At 44.7% G+C, this 19,027-nt stretch overlaps 3 protein-coding genes across 4 annotated transcripts; 1 reads left to right on the top strand and 2 right to left on the bottom strand.

Moving 5' to 3' along the window:
• Positions 1-4,040: 4,040 nt before the first annotated feature.
• LOC109483153 (coilin-like) lies at positions 4,041-8,591 on the bottom strand. Its single transcript, XM_019786155.1, has 7 exons — positions 8,179-8,591; positions 6,610-7,843; positions 6,203-6,328; positions 5,739-5,786; positions 5,375-5,450; positions 5,027-5,100; positions 4,041-4,637 (listed from the first exon to the last, which is right to left on the bottom strand). The coding sequence occupies exons 1-7, from the start codon at positions 8,421-8,423 to the stop codon at positions 4,587-4,589; spliced, it is 1,854 nt and encodes a 617-aa protein (XP_019641714.1). The 5' UTR covers positions 8,424-8,591; the 3' UTR covers positions 4,041-4,586.
• A 209-nt stretch (positions 8,592-8,800) lies between these two features.
• On the top strand, positions 8,801-10,794 carry LOC109483106 (PHD finger-like domain-containing protein 5A). Its single transcript, XM_019786100.1, has 3 exons — positions 8,801-9,002; positions 9,562-9,752; positions 10,188-10,794. Exons 1-3 carry the CDS (start codon positions 8,951-8,953, stop codon positions 10,275-10,277), a joined length of 333 nt encoding a protein of 110 aa, XP_019641659.1. The 5' UTR covers positions 8,801-8,950; the 3' UTR covers positions 10,278-10,794.
• LOC109482914 lies at positions 10,403-17,166 on the bottom strand. Of its 2 annotated transcripts, none has more exons than XM_019785807.1 (6): positions 16,871-17,166; positions 14,755-15,057; positions 13,459-13,740; positions 12,957-13,049; positions 12,159-12,548; positions 10,403-11,566 (listed from the first exon to the last, which is right to left on the bottom strand). In XM_019785807.1, exons 2-6 carry the CDS (start codon positions 15,041-15,043, stop codon positions 11,397-11,399), a joined length of 1,224 nt encoding a protein of 407 aa, XP_019641366.1. In that variant the 5' UTR covers positions 15,044-15,057; positions 16,871-17,166; the 3' UTR covers positions 10,403-11,396. The 2 variants fall into 2 exon arrangements, with proteins under 2 accessions (XP_019641366.1, XP_019641374.1); XM_019785815.1 differs by lacking the exon at positions 16,871-17,166 and adding an exon at positions 15,247-15,556.
• Positions 17,167-19,027: the final 1,861 nt, after the last annotated feature.

The following is a 19,027-nucleotide window of genomic DNA, read 5'->3' on the forward strand; positions in this document are numbered from 1 at the left end:
TTCTCTCTCTCTCTCTTTCGCAATCTCCCTTTCTTCTCCTGACCTCGGCTCTGTCGCCAGGGAACGTTTGGCGCGACGTTTTAGACCATCTACCTCTCAGATACACTCGAAATCCTCTCACGTCACTCTGACAACGGAAGTAGTTCAGGAAGCGGCGCCGAGTCTAGCCCCGAAGACGCGAAGGCCACGGGTGCGTCTCTGCGGGCCGGCTGTCCTGACTGGTCTGCAGCCCGGCCGCTAGCCCTATGGGGTGCCCTTTCCTGGCCACTGGCGCCCCAACGTCATTCTGACTCACAGCTTGAAGAGGGTCCCCTTGATGTGTGGTATTCTAAAAATGGTCAAACGGCGGCAAAGTTTGTTTTCGTCGGTCTTATTGACGCATCTTCCATATCGAAGCAGTGGGTCGCACAGAGATGTCCGGATCCCGGCAGCGAGAACACGAGCAAGTGCCAGCGGCCATCCGCATAACATACAGCCAGGAGTCCTATGATCAATGGTACCAACAACGTGTATCTGGTTGTTACCAGGAAAGCGTAGACAAATACGGGCACGCGCCAGAAAGAATATTCCTGTGGAAATATCGCCACACTGCGTTATGTACACAACACTGGGGTCCCTGGGAGGGGAGCGACATCGGGTCTAGTCAAAATATGTTCAGGGGTCTCTTACCAGCACCCGCCTTTGGAGCCACACAAATGCCAGGATTTCTCTTATACAAATAAATACGCCAGTGAAGTGCAAAAACACGTGGCGTTCCTGCTATCTTGTACTTTACTATCCATATTTCTCACCATCTATAGCTATGCCTTTTCACAGTACACACAGTCAGATTATGTTCCCGAGTTAGGAATTAGGATACTCGGACAAACAAGGAAGACGACCTGCAAGCAAAATGTTGGGATTTTTTAAGTTTTGTACAGAGTAAGTGGCCTTCGCCTTACACTATTGGTCATTTGCCTTTCCCCTCCCAAGTTGGAGTGACCACCACCCTCCATAAGAGCAATAGTTCGGCGGAGAAATGCGGCCGTAGTCAAGGCTTGTTTGTCTTGATGAGAAGACGTGAACGCCTAACAGACTGACAGAAGTGCAGCCAAACCACATTCCCTAAAAACTATATCACAGAACCATTCTTGTGCTTTGACCACAAAACGATACAAGCAAACTTCCACGTGTGATTGTGACGAAAGATTTGACTTATTTTCCGTTCAGTAGCACTTACGTTGCTGAGGTAATTGATCGGGAAGCTTACGCCGTAAGTCCTAGTTGATAAGTCCACACGACGTTTGCTTACTGATGGCTATTACCAAATACTTCCGCTTGACAGATCTTGGCGGTCCGACCAGATCGTCTTACAGCCGGGCACACATCTCCCCCAACCTGACCCCCGCCCTCCTTCCCCGGCGGGGCAGCATTGACTGGTGCCGGTGCCATGTTTGAGGGACGCACGCTGCCCAGTGTTGTGTGGGTGGTGCGATCACCCTGAACATGGGCCGGTCATTATTCAGCATTGCTGGCGTGTTTTACCTGTTGTCGGGTGCGCGAGACGCTGATCATATAACTTGGGCGGTACATCACTTGGTCATGGCGGAGAGATATTTCTGCGCAGAGATATTTCAAACAAACTTTGTCTTTTTCGTCCCAGTGATCTCAGAACTTTTTAATTAAGCAGGGCAGATCACTCTCAGCGAGGTTCTTCTAGCAGAGTTCAACATTGTCGTGTAAAACATTCCTTCACATTCTACATGACATACAAGGACAAATTTTTGACTCCCATTTCTTGTCTCATGTTGGACCTCATTAGAAACCAATCAGTGTTGTCTAATACAACTGTAATTGGGTACGAACATTTATCATTTCTGACACAAATTGCAAACGCTGGACAATCCATATCGCAGCTATTCCGGTTTCTTTGTCGAGTTTGTTGTGCAGTTTGATACACTGTACACAGTACAGGTGTATTGTTGTAGTCTATGTTAGCAGGGACCAATGACGTCATGCCTTTAAACGCTTTATGTAAATGAAGGAGTGTTGTACGACGTTTTCGCACTTGTTCCTGAAGGCGAGGAGGAAGTCCGTACAGATGGATAGCGTGTCATTGTCCCCCTAAATCATGGCCAGGCTGGGTCGGGCTCATACCGCGGGGTGGCCGCTGGTCTATGCCAGTCTTCCTGTTACTATTTCAGCTATGTCAACACGTCTTTCCTCGCGACGAGTCGGCGGTGTCAGCAAACAGATCAATGAGCAAACCTTGTTTCTAATTTGGTCGGTCCCCGATCGGTTTGATGTAGTTTCCACGCGGAGTTTGTGCTGTGTATCTAAGTGTGGCGGAAGCTGATATGAACAGCATTTGCGACATATTTGCCCTTCTGGGGTTGGCTGGGGTTAGTCGGTGTCGGTCGTCTGGGCCGACAGGCGACACCGCGGAGACCACGTCCCGCCGCGCCGCCGTCTGCCTCCGCCCCGCGGCCTGCACCGCCTCGTATTAGGGCTATGTATCCATGTCAGTTATGTGTGTCACGCGCTGACAGAAAGACGACCGGAATTGATACATTCTTGGCCGCGGCTTTCCCCTCTCACAAAATCCAGGAGGAGCCGGCGGCACGGCGATTTGTACCCCCTACACGGAGCCGGCATTGCGGGAATTCCCACATTAGTAGAGGTCACGACAAGTCCGCTAACTTGAAGAAACAGCGCGGTTAGAGGTGGTGGTGCCACACAGTTATCCTGCACCGACATGGGGATTGTGTTACAGCAGACATATATGACCGATTACAGCGCAGACAAACACGTTCTTACCAAGTCTGTACGTACACGTACACGTACACACCGCGTCGTCGGCACCGAACAAATACGACGTACACGTACTATCATCGCCCACTGTCTTTACATTTGGGTCAAAAAGCGCATTTCAACGCCAAAAATGTGTATCATTCCTGAAGTTATGCAAAGGTAAAGATTTGCGAAAAGCCGGGCTTGTTTTCAAACGAATATCCTGGTGCCTCTTGCCTGGGAAATCCGGAGAGCGCGAAAAATGGCAGATATCTCCCAGCACGGCATAGCTCACTACCGCTCGGCGCCAGCGCCAATTTTAGCCACAGAATCTAGTGCGTGGGATCACTGTGACAGTGCATAGCAAAAATATTAGCATTAAGGTATCGGGGGTCATAAAGGCCAATGTTCTGTAATTACGTGATAGGCTTGCCATACCCTACTAGGAAAAACCGCCATGTAACAGCTTTCAAGGTCACTTGACATGGCAAGGCGATCCCTTCAAAGCGGGATGATATACGTTGGAAGTGTGCTACCAAGTATTTAAGATAGACCAGAGAGAAGTCATATTTCAAGGATGGTCATTTTTTCCATCCCCGGAGAATGTGTGCGATGCGCACGGCCCCTCCTCGCGGCGCGTCTGGGAATGACCCCCCGCGGACCACCGCTTTGTCTTCCCGTAACGCGAGCCCGGGTGCTGAGTTGACCGCCGTGATCCTTCCGCAAGCTGAGCCGTAAATTAATGTTTTACGAGAGATTCCCGGAGTTCTCCAAGTTCTCCGAATACGTGAAGGTGCAAGTTGCAGCCACAATCAGAAATGTTGTAGCGGGTGTCGCCCGGGGGAATGTGGTCTTTACGTCTCGGTGAGACACCGCTGTAAATGGACATGTTACTGCCAGTATACCGGCACCTGTCCTTGGTGCTGAACTGCCTACATGGACGGAAAACTTCATTATCTTGCGCCAGATGCGACGTCACAAAGCGCCAAAGAAAACTATCTGTAGTAGCTCAAATTTTACTGCAGACCTCCGCTCCAGATTCACTAAATTCTGTGTAGCGAGAGTGAGTTTCTAAACCACGTATTCTCTGTGGCCTTGTCAGTAGCAACTATCGTTCACATACAGGCCGAGGTACAGATATGACTTGTAATGAATTATTACATCCTGTGCTATACTAACACAAAAGATATCTATTTTGCTTTTACTTGTATTGATCCTGGTGGATGAGCACAGATCAAAGCTATAAATAAGGATAAACGATGGCAAATGAGTGGAATCTGCAAATGTTTTAATGAAAGACCCTTAACTGGAAAGTTCTATTAGAAGAAGTCATTCTTAATCAAGATTGAACTGTAATTGTGAACTGTAACAGAACTGTAACAAAAAATAGAAGACCCAACGTATCTTACAGGTGGCATAATGCACCAACATTGGAACAGTACCTTAGTCACTTGCTAAAGATGAAAAGAAATGCTAAAGATCCATGTACATCTCACAGTTATTGGGAATTTGGATGTTGGTGACCTGTCGAACTTTTAGCTCATTGAAGCAAATGTTTGGCTACCAATTGGTTACAGGATCAGGCAGCAGGGATAAGGTCAAGTATGTAATGTTGGACTAGATTATTGACCTACTACACAGGGATAGGTATGTTTCTTCACCATGTTCTTTCCAAGTTCAAGCAGTATAATGCTGATCCTTTTTCCATGGAGAAGTATACCCCAGCAGAGTTGTTCATTTACTACACACTTCAATAAATTTGACTCCTATACTACAGAAGTACACTAGCATGTTGCAGCTTCCTGTTGTTAGTTGGACTAGCCCTGCACCAGTCTGGGCTCCACCAGAGCTGAGACTGCCACTGTCACCTACATGAGGAAAGAAAATAACTGGTTAAATCATACACTAGAAACACAAACCTCTGCATGTCTTTGGTCCCACATGTTTTGAAGGCAATGTAAAACTAAACGTCATGTCACAGTGACAAGTCTTCCAAACAACAGAAAACATGTAGCATGTTAGGCAAGATGTCTTTTCTATTGGTGACTGAATGGGAGGATGACTTGCCCACAAGGAATGTTGACCTCGGGGTGCCATTTTTGGCCCCATCTTGCAGTCTCACCGCTCACTACACCACGAGATGCCCAGTACAAACCACAGGCTTTGCATACATGTCCCACCCAATCTGTCTTCATGGCTGCAGATTTCTGGACATGATGCATGAGAAAATGTGTTAGGATTTACACAATTATCCTACCTTGTTGTCTGTTTTGTCCTCCTGTTCTTCCAGGTCCACATCCATCTCAAATCTGCCGGGTTGGTTTTGCCTCACTGTAAATCACAAAATCAAGCACATTTAAAATACATACAACTGTTGGCACAGAGATGTACCAGTATTTCTTTTTGTTTTCTGTAAAAGGTACTCCCATTTTTACGTAATTTATGAAAGCATTTTGTTACAAGTACTCAAGGCTTATCATGATGTTAGAAAATTGTTACACTGTGCTGAACCTTCTTTATACTGTCTAACTCCATAACCAATAGAGAGTTGGTAACCAAACGGCTACTTCAGTGTGCTACAGGTTGATATAAGATATGAACTCACTGTAGGCTGTGATGTCATACACCATGTCCAGCTGCAGGTCACCTGACGAGGGGTCATACCCAGTCACTACTGCCTCCTGGGAAAAAATCAACACCAGAGATGGTTTATGGGATATTGAACAGACTTCAGAATGTGCTGTTACAGGGTGAGGGTGTGGGCTCTCAAGGCATCAATAATAAAATCCTGTCTACCTAACCTATTTGCAATCTGTCTGTACCATCTAGTAGCATTTTCAGGTATGATCACAGAGGAAGTCACACATGTCAAACCATTGATGCACAATAATTATGATATCTACAAGCTTACCGGATGTTCATCCCTATCGCTTTTCTGTGCATATAAAATAAAGACCAACTGTGTTTACCTTGTATGATGAAATCTCAGGGCAGTAGTTTGCTGACATCTCCAGTATCTGCAAACAAAGGAAATAAAAAGTAAAGTGTGAGGAAGTTTTGGATATGACCTGACACCATTAGACACTTCTGGTTTGAACAAATAAAAATCAAACTAAGTGTTCCTCAAAGTCAAACCCGAAAGAGTGAAGTACTTAGTATTATTTTCAGGCTGTCTCTTTTTGTATGCATTTGTTTCTGTGATTCCCAACATACACCATGTAGTACTGCTATACATCCTCTGCACGTTTTTTTTTATCTGTGGGAATAGAAAGGTCACAAAGTAATATGGGTGAAGGAGTGAAGTCTGCCATCTCTGATTTCCTTGTTTGGGGTGGTGGTCTTTACATTCAGATGTCCTATGCCAGATACCCAATGTGCTTTTGGCTGTATTACTAGTACCAGTGTAGTCCAGAGACCAGACTGTTTTACTCACCTTGTAGGCAATCCTATCCCCCACTCGAGGTGGTCCATGGAGCGGTGGGAAGGCAGTGTAGTCCTTAGGTACAGGTGGGGGGGCTGGAGGCAGGGCATCTTCTAATCTGGAAGACTGTCTTCTCCCCTGAAATGTATAAAAACACAACAGTGAAAACAACAGCCTGCAATCAGCAAACACATTTAGCAATGGCGCATTACTGGTACATATACTTATTATAGACAATTTAAAGTGCTCAACTGAATAGAATGCAGAGATTTCTTTCAGACTTTTCTAGTGACACCTCCACTCTTCTTTAGCGTCACTAGAATGAATTGGTAGAACGAGTCAACACTTACGGTATATGATGGCACATTGTCCCAGAGATTAGAAGTACTTCTTCTCCCTGTATGTGTAGTATTACTTACATTAATGGTTTGGTCAGGGGCTTGAGTTGTGCTTGTCTGTGGGACATCTATGTGGCTGGCCATGACCCTGTCTGGTGCATGGGGCTGTATACTAGTATCCTCCCCTTTACTACCTGTCCCACTGGAGTCACTCTCCGAGTCTGAATCAAACACAATGTGACCCTTTGATGGTGAACCAGTAGCTTTCCCTTTATGGAGATGACTGCTAGAAGCTGGTTGTTGTTTTCCGGTTCCAGTGACAGCCTGGAGTCCATGAGTGATGGGTACATTCAGACTCAGTACAGACACATGTCTGGTGTCACGTGCCTGTATCATAGGTGAAGCTGCTGGGACTGAGATGTGGGCTTGTGACATAGTCCCACCAATAGAGGAAACCTTTCCGGCATTGCAAGAGGACATCTTCCCATTCGATATAGGGTTAGAGTGCCTTTGTTCAGGAATACCAACAGCAGCTTGTCTGCTCTGTGTTTGTTTGTTAACACTGACATTACCATCTGTATCACTTGAACTACAGTCACTGCTGCTTGTGCCAGTATCACTGCTATTATCAGGTTTGTTTTTCCTTTGCTGAGGCTTACTAACCAGGCCTGGTCTATTGCATGTCTTTGTGTTCACATTCACACTGCTCCTTGGCTTGACTTCTTTACTAGTATCACTTGAAGTTGAACTTGAGTCGCTACTGCTTGAGTCACTGTCAGTGTCCTCTGAACTGCTGCTAGTATCCTCTGAGCTGCTGCTACTACTCGAGTCCTTAGCCTTTCCTCTAGACTTTGTTGCAACAGGTTTCACAATCTTGGTACTGTTCTGTTTGCCTCCATTGATAGCAGAACCCTTAGACACTGCAGGTTTAGAAATGTGTTTTTTGTTTCCTGTTCTGCTTGCTTTAGGAGCTATAGGGGCTACTTTGCTTGGTTTTCCAGGATTCTTACTCTGTATTTCTTTCTTCTTTGTCTGTGCCTTTTGTATGTCTTTCGTTTTTTTATCAGCCACCTTGGCAGGAACTGGCACTGCAGATGAACTAGTACTGACTCCACTGTCACTTCCATTGAACTTCTGCTTCTTCCTCTTTCTGTCTTTGTTCTGTATCCTGAGCTTGGCTGGACCTGGCTCATCTTCATCCTCCTCACTTGTCTGTACTTTCCTCTTCTTCTGTCTCCTCTCACTGGTGGTCACCTGGTTACCGGATGTTGGCGGGACAGAGTGGTCACTTGTTGACTCTTCTGTCTGTTCAACACTGTAAAAGCAAACAAAACTGGAGTTAAAATTCAATACAAAGGATAGGCGGCTTGATTGCTTGTAAATTTTTGCCCTTCATCCATTCATTAATTCAAATAAAAGTTGTCCTACCTATGAATTCATTCATCACTATCCCTTGTATGTTTTTCAACACAAGTTTAGTGCGAGAAGTCCATTTCTTGCCTTCAAGAATAATCTTTATAGTCATTCTGTTTGGTCTTCGCCAATAAAAGAAACTCAATGCATAACTTTGATAAAAGTTATTAGCATAGAATAGACCTGGCCCCTAAATATGGAACAACAATATATTTGTATCCACATTCTACAACATACCTGATGATATCTCCGTCCCGAACCACTGCTATTTTCTCGGTGGGCGGCAGGAGGAACCCGTCCAGCCACAGGTGGAGGCGCCTCCGCCTGCTCATGCCGAAGCGCCGCTTGATGAGGAACTCCAGGTCGGCCACCAGGCGGCAGGAGTCCATGTCGACTAGCAGCCAGGCTCCCGGCCCGGACCCGAACAGGAGCGGAGGCGGCTGGTCAAACCGCAGCCTTACGCGCGCGAACGTGCTGCTCATCTTTGAAGGCGTCTGTATTTCTCAAAATGCTGGTATTTACTTCGACGTGAGGTCTATAAAATGCCTCGAAATCTGCGCTTGAGTCGAACTCAGCTTCTCATGCGGGGAAGACGCGATACAAGAATCGCTGCAAGACACGCGACTTCGGAAGCGGAAACGCTTATTTTGGGCGGGTTCACTATTTCATAGGGAGGACTGGTATTCAACTAAACCATAAATACATGGACTAGTCTGATTTTATCAAACATTTTAAAACTCAATAGCAAGCTACTATTATAAAAATAATGTATAGATATTGATAGATGAAGAGTTTGTATAAATTGGTGGAAACAGATATGTTGGTAATAACAGATATGTTGAAAGATTTCCCATTTTTTAGTGCAATATCCGAGTACTGCATTGTGGGATAGTGTAGGTTTGCACGACGTTTTTGCAGAGTTGCGGGAAAATTTGTCCACGTCTTTGCGTGTCGTCTCGACTAAAGCATCGGATTCGTGCGTCTGTGAGCAGATCAGACTAGAGACGGGATGGCCAAGCATCATCCTGATTTGATTTTTTGCCGGAAACAGCCAGGAGTAGGTGAGTGTTGGTCGAAGAGTGTACATCGCTTAGTGCCCCCCTCCCACCACGAGTTCACCATGAGTTTTTTTGTTCCCATTGTTGTACAGTATTAAATTTTAAAATTTCAAATAAGTTTATTTTTATCCTAACCAGAGAGCAGTAACTTGTAACGTTATTTTAGAAGGCGCACCCACTGTGTGTTTATCACTCGATGTTTACGTTGTGACTGAGTTTTGACTCGGACCTAGACAAATAAATTACATTGTCTATAGCATCATGAGAATCACATCAGCAAAGTATGGAAATTTGTAATAATTTACAGCCAGTGGTATGGCAAGCCTTTGGACTGTCCGCAAAAGCCTGGAAAATTGGAAATGATTGACAGTTCAGTAATTGGTAGATTACAATGTATGTCTAGAAAACACTCTAGAAGAACTTAATTGAAGGCTAAGAAAGTTCTGAACACTAGCAAATACTTTATTTTACTACGTCGTATCTGAGCACTACCCAGTCATCCTGAGATTAAAGAAATAAGTGAATGTTATTTAATGTTATTTTATGCACATATCTGTTTCAGCTATTGGCCGTCTGTGTGAGAAGTGTGATGGGAAGTGTGTGATCTGTGACTCGTATGTCCGACCCTGCACACTGGTGAGGATCTGTGATGAGTGTAACTACGGCTCGTACCAGGGCCGCTGTGTCATCTGTGGAGGACCGGGGGTGTCAGACGCCTACTATTGTAAGGAGTGCACAATACAGGAGAAGGATGTGAGTGGTCTTTGTTCCCCCCATGATTAAGTCTTTTAAAAGATGATGAGTAATTTTGCTTCAAATACTGCTATACTTGGGCAAAATACCACTTTAAAAAATTAGAAATTTACTTGCCCAGTGGGGAAAGTTCAGGGGGATATTCGCTTGCCTGAACAGTCCTTTTACTTGCCCTGGGCAAGTGGACTTGTCCAACCCTTCAAGGAGAAACACTTCAACACAATATTCAACTGTATATGTCAACCCAATAGTAGAAATGCTTTCACCAGGTTGCGTATCAATTTTCATTTGTTTGTTTGAACCATTCTTTATTCAAATCTTTTTATCTGATAATCTCCAAAATAATCACAAAATATAAACATGTTTTAAGTTTCACAGGTTGCTATTTGTAACAACAAGTACTATTAAGCTAACTGTTGTTATTTTACTTTCCAGAGAGATGGCTGTCCAAAGATTGTGAATCTGGGAAGTGCCAAGACAGATTTGTTCTATGAGCGCAAGAAGTACGGCTTTAAGAAGAGATAATGGACAGCATTGGATTTTTTTTACTTAGTTTAGATGATGTTAGATCTGTACTCCACAAACTCAATACTTTTTGTCATGACCTGCCAAGGATCATAGTCTACTGGAAGTAAAATAAAGGAACTGTCTATAATGTATTTCATGAAATAATGTGTAAACAAGCTGTACACATGTAGATTATCAACTTAGCACAGAAATAAGCTTGGTCCCTTTGGACAATGCTGTGAATGCTCTTTTTTTCACATTCCATTGTTGTACCTGTAGGCTAGCTGTCATCAGCATTAAACTTTTTTGGGAATGTAGTAAGATTTATTTCCATTGATGTTTATATTTAAACCACAGAATACTTTAAGGTGCTAGCTGGTCATTAGAACAGTATGTCTGTTTAGGGCTGTTTTCAATATGTGTGAATAGTTTCCTCACTCAGCCTTTCTGTGTAAGTTACTGTAAGGGTGTGGTAGAGGGTATGGCGTATTAGATTTAGCACTAGTTTTGTGTACTCAGCATTCTGTGATCTCTAAGTTGTTGTAGTGACAAAGACTCTGTCTTCCAACAAATATGGGGATACAGTTGATACACATAATAAGTATTCAGCAGAATGTTGATGACTACTGTCTCTTTTTCAATGCAAGTAAACATGATCACAAATGTTCAGTAGGGGCAGCGTGTACAACATGCATTTATTTCTTGACAAAGATTTTTAAGCCATTTTAGGACTTAAACAATCAGCCAGTGTGTTTCTGTCTGGCCATCCATATGAAGAACACAAACATTGCTTGAAGATTGAAAAGGCCTTAAGAAAATTGGGCATCTTCTCCTATGCACACAACATATTGACATCAAAGGATCAGTAATATTCACAGGTGTGATGAAAATATTACAACTTTAGATAGAGAAAGGAATAATCATATTCAATGTAGAAGTCTCTCATTTCAACTGTCACAGATAGATATACAAGATATTATAAAGGGACTAAAATGTACAAACTGTGCTGACTGGGAGAGCCATTACATTGAAGATCATTCTGTGTTATTTTATCTATCAAAGAACAAGCGAAATCAATGTAATATTTTTATAATCTACAAAACAGCCTATAAGTATAACATTCATCAGCACAGTTGGTCAGCAAAACGCCGTCTGTTGAGGTACGTCTCGTCGGCGGTCTGGATCCACCTGTCCCGCTCGTTGAAGGCGTACCCTGCGGGGCGAGCCGCTGCGGGACCGGGGAGTCACTCTCAGGGGCACCGGGGAGTTCTCTCGTGGCGTCTGCCTGGCAACCGTCTCGGGGTCGTCTGAGAAGGAAATAAGACGACAATTTCTTATACTGTAGGTTATGGATGGCGGTTTTACCAGTTTGGAGAGGTGGGTGTGGTGCAAAAATTCTGGTGAAACGTTTCTCTTGAAAAGGTTTGGTGAAAAATGCATGTCCTTTTGTCAACCTTAACTGAAGTGAAGGGTTTCACTAGGGTTAGTTGAGTTGGATTCTTTACGTAATACGTATGTTAGTAGAAGACGTATAACCTAGATGTTTATACTATATCAATCTTCTGTCCATTTCTATACAAGTGAACGTAACATGAGCCTGGATCTCATTGTACTAAACTGGAGATGATACTCTTCTTGAAAACATAACAGTTTTTGCTGTCGCTGGTCAATGGCATGATAATGGTTGGTTTAGAGGCATGTTAACAATCGAACTGTCTGTAAGACATTATTATCGTCCAGACACCTAGTTATTATTAGCTGAATAGGCCCAACTTATAGTAGTAATTATGGGATCTGTTTACAACATTATCTTATAGCAGGGGGTAAAGTGATTCCTCGGATAAACGGAGCAGACAAATCGCCCGCTAGCTAAAATCATACACTAGGTTTAGTACCGACCTGAACATTGTAGAACCACAGAGCCTGTGATGGTCCTCTTGGCGGACACCCTACACCAGTACCTATCAGCGTCTTCAGGCCCTACGTGGTACAGGGTGATCGCCGGGAACTCGCGCTCGTCCAGCCGGAGCCGATGCTCATATTCCCCGAAGGCCTGCGTGAACTCTCTCGGGGAGTAGGGTGCGTTGGACCGGTAGAAGAACCCGTCGAAGATGATTGTCGCCGTGGACAGTTTGCGACCTTTGAGCCACGTTATTCTGGGCGGCAGGTGGGGGTTCAGGTAGAATTTGCATTTGAGGGTGACTGCGTGGCCGAGTTTGGACACCTGGACGGGCTCACCCTTCCTGGGACGGATTCCGTTTGTGATGATCATTGGGCGGACTGGTGGTTCTGGATTGGAAACAACAAACAGTGGATGGAATGAATGGCATGGACTTAATGAACACAAACTCGAGTGAATTTGTACATACTACTACTAAGCCTGGGTGCCACCTCCGTAGTTTCTGCCGGCTCCCTTATGTCGCTGGCTACGGTAGCCAGCGACAGGGGGAGCCGGCGGAAACTACGGAGGATGGCACCTAGGCTATCTCTAACCATCATTTCTTTTGCTGGAAGCGTCTGGAGCTTCCTGTCGTGTTGCCTGCCTATGCATACCCAATTAAGTGTGATTAATTCCTTAAGACCAGATGATTAGTATAATAATGCATATTCTGCAACTTTTATCACAACAAGACATAAGTGACAAGTTTGTTCACATCTTTTCTACATTGTACATCCCGAGTGAGAACCATCACGTACCCGGCGTGCTCCTGTAGCTGCTGTCCTCGGTATCGTCTGTCTGCATCTCCGTCATGTCGATCGGCGGGACTCGCGGGACTCTGACTTTTTCCGCTGGAAGGGAGGAAGGAAAGAAAGAAGCATCAACGGTTGTTCAACAAGGAGTAGTAAATGTCCATAGCTTTCAATAGACATCATCATAGCTTGTCGCCAATCCACTCCAGCCAGTTCCGCGCTGCTTCAATAGACAAACACCGTATGTGCCTTGATCTACTAGCACTGCAAGAGGCCTGACCATGGTGGAAGGACCTGCTGAAAGCATGATGTAGTCAGACTAGGTATTTCATGTCTACTGAGAATGGCCCTGTTTTAAATTTAGTTAAACGTGACACGTGCCGCGCTGTTACACAGTGTGTTATACAAACAATAGGCTCACTGCTAATCACAGTAGTAAACTTGTTCCAAATATACTGAATATTGATGGCAATAAGAATATGAACATTAAAACCTCTACGGATCTTACCCGGTCTCTCCAAGACATCCGCCAAGTCGGGCTGTCCGGCCCCGTGTCTGACGGCGTCGCAGAAGTCGTGGAAGGCCTGGTCCCCGAGGACCGGCAGCATGTCCAACAACCTGAGCAGCCGGCCTCGCGACGTCCCCACCCGCCTCAGCTCCGACTGCTGCGCCTTACCCAGCGTGCCCTTCTCCGCCAGGTACTCCACCACGGGATCGACCCGGACCTCCCGCTCCAGCGTCGGGCGGTTCAGGAAGATGATCTGTCGGTACCCCACCGACATGTTGGCATCTGAGCGTTATGCAAACATAGAAAATGAAGAAAAAAAACTCGACATGGCAACCTCACTCGGGCCGATTCATGCCCACAAATCATTAACTAAAGACTAGAAGAGCATAATTACTCAGTCTCTTGAGTCCCGATAAGGGTTGTACTTTGCAAAGTTCTGTATTTGGATTTTATACATGCCATACCTTGTCGAATAAAGTTGAAATGAACTAAAATTGCTTTGTTGCTAAGATTAGTCCATGCTTGTACGCGGCAACACACACTTGAAACACACGTTATCAAAATACTGTCAGTCTGATCTACGCCGGGTAGCAACAGTATCCATGTCGCAAACAAAGGAAACGTGTTGCCGCAGGGAAACTATTCTTCTGTAGTATTCACGCCGGAGGGTGCACTGGCCTTATTGTTGTTGTCAATACTACCATTATCCTTAAAAAAAAACGAAGATATCTTGCTAAAGCATACTTAAGAAAACTGCTATTGTTAGCTGCACATGTCATAATTGAAGTTATCGCATTGCCACTGTCTGTTGGTGCTAATTTACTTCCGACCCTCTCCGGTACGGTACGATAACTCGGTCGACATGTAAAATCAAGGCATCTACAGGCATCACATAAACAGATATAGTTATTGACATATACATAGCATTTCAGAAATTGTTTTCCCCACAACTCGATAACTTTAAGTCCATTTTGCGTGCGAGTTTGCTTTAGCCTATCAGGGATACGATGTATCGAAGAGTTTTGAGGGATATACATTAACCCGTACTTCTTGTACTTTTTGTTCAAGTATGTGCATTACTGGTTTCTCTTAATGCCTTAAATGTGAAAAGGTGTCCTACCCATGATCCGTTGTTGGTCCGAGTTTTTCTCTAGCCTTCCTTGTACTGGTTTCTTTTTTTCTACGCCAGCCAAACGTCGGGTGGCAAATGGATACAGCCCTGCCAATTTGATACTTTGTTGCAGCCATCAAAAGATCTACTAGAAGATTACCAATAAAGTGCGTCTAAAAACCTACCCTGGTTGGCGTCAGGAGCGAGGTACGTCCTCTCGATGTACTCAGACACCGTGGCCTGCCCGCTGTCCTTCAGGGCCTGCACCAGCTCCACCACCGTGGCCTCCTCGCGGGCGCGCCGCCACTGCAGCAGGGCCTGGTACGGCTGCTGCCGCAGGTCCGAGTAGCAGTTATCGGCGATGTGCCGGACCTGCCGATCGCTCAGCCCCAGCCGCTTGGCTACCGCCTTCCAGTCCGGCGACTTGAGCTGGCAGGCCACGCTGTACAAGATCTGGTCCACTCCGCCAATCATCGCTGCACCTCAACCTGCAACATCAACCAGCAAGAAAAGACTTGTATAAATAAAATCGCACGACTGGCCACTGTGAAACAACAACTATCGTACTAAGTGCTGAAAGTCATCTTTAAAGTACGATAGAGGCGTTAAATCATTAGTAGGTCATTTGAGTCTGATCAGTACCTACCAACCGGCAGTTACTAGTATTTCGCACATACCTTTACATGTGGCGTGGGGCAATTTGTTTCCGATGAATTAGAGACAACGTCAGCTAAAAAAAGATTGGTCTTTACAATTCAGCCTCGGTGAAAACTTCTGCGGCAGATTTATGATACAGATTTGAGCCGAGCCAAAAACGAGTCCGAAAAACGAGCCCTTAAATTTTCAACAATCGTTAAGACCTCGCAGCCAATCGCTGAGACTAAAACATGTTTGTAGACTGAGTGTTTAACCAAGACTTAACGCGAATCCAGTCGTTTCCATACAAGCTGATAACATCGCAGCAGAGATAGACCCGCGATTGAGCGAGGCACAAGGGACCAGGAATGCCGGGGATATTTTGATCCTCCACCCGCCGCATGGATACCATTCACCCGGCTTTATCCCGGCAACATCGCGGCCCTTATCTGATTGGAGCCCGATATTTCCCCGATGTTTTTATGTAAAGAAACATCACAAAAGACGGCGGTAACCGAGCTGACAAATGTGACAAACATATCGCCTCACGGGGGTTCTAGAAATGAAAGTCCCGTTCCGGTAACGTGTACTTTTACGTGCAAAACCGCCCGCACTCCGAGGGAATATTTTGTTTGCTAAACTCACCTGACGGTCATTACAAAGTGACAGCCGCAAGTTAAATCTCACCCCACACTCCCGGCATGTGAAACAAATCGCCTCCTAATAGTGCTAAGTATATATAGCAAGACAAAAGCTAATCCGTACAATGTGGTAAGGTTCAAGAAGTCAAGACTGCGTCCCTGGTAACAGTGTAGGGAGGGGCCGTCGCCACACCTGTTGGGCCACAGGAGGAAAACTCAGCGATTTTTATGTATGAAATTTACATGTCATTCATGTTGCTTTTTTACTGTCAAAATTTCTATTATCAATATTTCTATATAAGGGTAAAGATATGGATTTTAGCTGACGGGGAGCGCGTTAGTCGAATACCACGTGAACAAGACTTTACAAAGTTCACAATTTATCACGTTTCATAAGGAATTTGTTCAATGTGACTTATGACTTCGAATGACACGTTAGTCTATATCCTAAAGAAGGTTAAACTTGTACAAATGTTTGTGTTGTGCCGCAAACGAAATGGATGCTCGTATGTCAACTGCCAAAGGGTTAAACCAACATCACATAAGACGGCTAATGAATTATGCCGTGTATAGTAATATCTGAACTGACGTATGTCTCCTTTTGACGAGCCGCCCAAAATAATCACGGGACAGAAATAGATATTAGCTTGTGACGATTAAAAGCGTTTAAAAAGGTCTTTTCTCCGGGGAAAGAAAGACAAGCATCCGTGAACAATTGTACAACTGAAGCCATAAAAGAGACACCTTGGGTTTCACCTCTGTCCTGTGTAGAACGGCTGGTTCTGACAGACCGTGTCGTGTCGGCTGTGTTTACTTTGTAAGCCGGTCGGAGCTCCGCCGCGTAAACAAGACACGGTCTCTATACTCTCTGTGGCCGGCTTTGTTCCACAGCGAACTAAATCTCATTAGGAAACTTACGCTTCAAACGATCCGTGATTTGAAATCCGCTGCCTTAACCACTACAATACATACTTAAGACGTGAAAATTACAAATGATTCCAAAGGCTCTTCTATAAATGTTCACCTGTTGGTGTTGCTGGGAAGATGCTCTAGGAAAGATAGGTCATCCGTACTGAAGAGACGTTGGTCGCACCTTTCCGATGTGTACGTGTGTCTAGTGACACCTGTCAGAACACCTGGGCAGGTAAGACAGACGGAAAACCAACGTCTGTCATCAGATGAGAGTTGTTCGGCTCTCCGTTAACTCCTGAAGCAAGTGTTGCAGGTGAAATATCCGTCCCGTCGGTGTCCGCCGTCGCTACCCGTATTGCCGTTCTAACACAGTGTGTTGTGTTTCAGCGGTGTGCTCCCTATTGCCATACACACAATACAGCAAAAGGGGTGGCGACAATGACTATACAATTGCGAAGTAAACATGGTATGACTAATGTTTCATAAGGCTGTGTGTACAAACTTAGCAGCCAAGGAGACGGCTGGCCGGCTTTCCCGCTCGGCGTCGTTGCCTTGGAGCTTTCTTTGACTTCTAATTAATCTGGATCAGAAGACATCGCTCAGAACGTCTTAGTCCAGATCGTCTCAAAGGGAGGGATTAAGGGATTGGAGCCCGCTGTCTTCAGCATGAAGGAACCTGACAATAGAAAAGTTTGCCCGTGTTCATTCATTCTAAGGCGGGTCTGTTCTCAGGTTTTCAACTACAGGACGTCTGTATTGATCTATTGTCTTCATTTTCTAAAATCAATATAACTAGATTCTTAGTACATTACTTCATAAGAGTTTTTTTCTCTCGATAATTTCGAGTTGGTAAAACCGAACAATGTCTGATACGTGCCGAACTGCAAAGGTCAAGACTAACGTTTCCTCGCCACGTATTAGTTTTCCTTTTCTCGCTGTCAGTCATAGTTTGCCCACGGTTGAAAGAACTATTATCCCAAACCTTAGTTGGATTTAGAAGATAAGCGGCGGAGGTAATAGTAGTTTTGTCCGCGTAATCCGATAAAGGCTCCTGGGGGTAAGTCAATGCGCGCAAACACAACCCCACCACTGCGCTATCGGTCATTCAATCAACGCGTCCAGTCTGCCAACACATTAGGCCAAATTTCGCCGCCCGGATCACAATACAAAACAGCAAAACTGCACATTCAGCAAAGGTCTGGTAATCGAGTGTAAGACAAACGCTAATGCAAGAATTTTGTTATTATTAGATATAAGAATATGCCTCATCAGATCACATATATGTATCTCTTACATTGGAGCATGTAAGGCAAAACAAGAGGACAAATTAAGAGTTTACATCAAAACAGACATGTGGTGATTACAAAACAAATGTCACCAAAAATTCCTCTTGCGTGTTCCTAATTTTCTTGCCAAGGCGACGTCCGAGGAGAAAAAGAACAAAACTTCAGTGTCTATCAAAGCGAACACCAACCTTAGCTGACTGTGCTTCAAAAGGCAGTGAGCTCAGCGAAGCATAAATGTGCACCGTAAACGAACACGTCAGTGTGCGGACATTTTAGTTTCATAGATAGTCCCGAATCGTTTCATTTTTTTAATTATAGAAGCAAACGGTACAAGGATTTAAAACAGTTATTTATTTAAGTGTGCGTTAGATCTGAGCGCAATGAGATTGACCACTGAAAGGTAGAAATCCCTACCAGAATCTAGCATCTAATAATAAGGACGAAATACCCACATAAAATCTTCTGCTTTCACCGGCAAATGATGTTCTTCAATGAAGCTGATGTAAATAGTGCATGGAGCGTCTTGTCTACTATTCATTTCTAACGACGCAAAAATAAGGATCTGTTGCCATGGCGACAAGCCGAACACTCATGACGTCATGCGGACGGCACCCTCCTGGGTCTGCTGTTGCCACGACGCCGTGCTTTAAGGAGTTTGTACCAAGGTACGGCGACCTTAACTGGTTACTTAAAAGATATTAGGAACGTACTTGCTACATTATCCTGTCTCTTTTGCACCCCAAAAAAGAATCGACCTTATCCTGGCTTAGCAGCTTCAAATATTGAACCACTCTAGATCTCAGCAAATGCAGCAGAAAATGTCAGTTTCATCTTGAGTGGCAGGTTGTTTAAAAGATTTCAAATCAATGGCAAACCAAACAAAATCCCGTTAAACACGAGTGTGATGGCAGAGAATCCTTGATATAACCTTAGTAACCAGGGAAATAGCAAGGGAAACGCCATTTAGTCCTACTGGGGATGTT

This window comes from Branchiostoma belcheri, unplaced genomic scaffold (assembly GCF_001625305.1).
Source record: "Branchiostoma belcheri isolate BF01 breed outbred unplaced genomic scaffold, Haploidv18h27 scaffold11, whole genome shotgun sequence".
NCBI lineage: Eukaryota > Metazoa > Chordata > Leptocardii > Amphioxiformes > Branchiostomatidae > Branchiostoma > Branchiostoma belcheri.

Coding starts and splice junctions, on each gene's coding strand:
- LOC109483153 (XM_019786155.1), bottom strand. CDS start 8,423: ATGAGCAGCACGTTCGCGCGCGTAAGGCTGCGGTTTGACCAGCCGCCT. Junction 7,844..8,178: donor CGGGACGGAGATATCATCAG/GTATGTTGTAGA, acceptor TTGCTTTTACAG/TGTTGAACAGACAGAAGAGT. Junction 4,638..5,026: donor AGGACAAAACAGACAACAAG/GTAGGATAATTG, acceptor TTCCTCATGTAG/GTGACAGTGGCAGTCTCAGC.
- LOC109483106 (XM_019786100.1), top strand. CDS start 8,951: ATGGCCAAGCATCATCCTGATTTGATTTTTTGCCGGAAACAGCCAGGA. Junction 9,003..9,561: donor CCGGAAACAGCCAGGAGTAG/GTGAGTGTTGGT, acceptor TATCTGTTTCAG/CTATTGGCCGTCTGTGTGAG. Junction 9,753..10,187: donor GCACAATACAGGAGAAGGAT/GTGAGTGGTCTT, acceptor TTTACTTTCCAG/AGAGATGGCTGTCCAAAGAT.
- LOC109482914 (XM_019785807.1), bottom strand. CDS start 15,043: ATGATTGGCGGAGTGGACCAGATCTTGTACAGCGTGGCCTGCCAGCTC. Junction 13,050..13,458: donor GGATGTCTTGGAGAGACCGG/GTAAGATCCGTA, acceptor CCTCCCTTCCAG/CGGAAAAAGTCAGAGTCCCG. Junction 11,567..12,158: donor TGTGGTTCTACAATGTTCAG/GTCGGTACTAAA, acceptor TTTCCTTCTCAG/ACGACCCCGAGACGGTTGCC.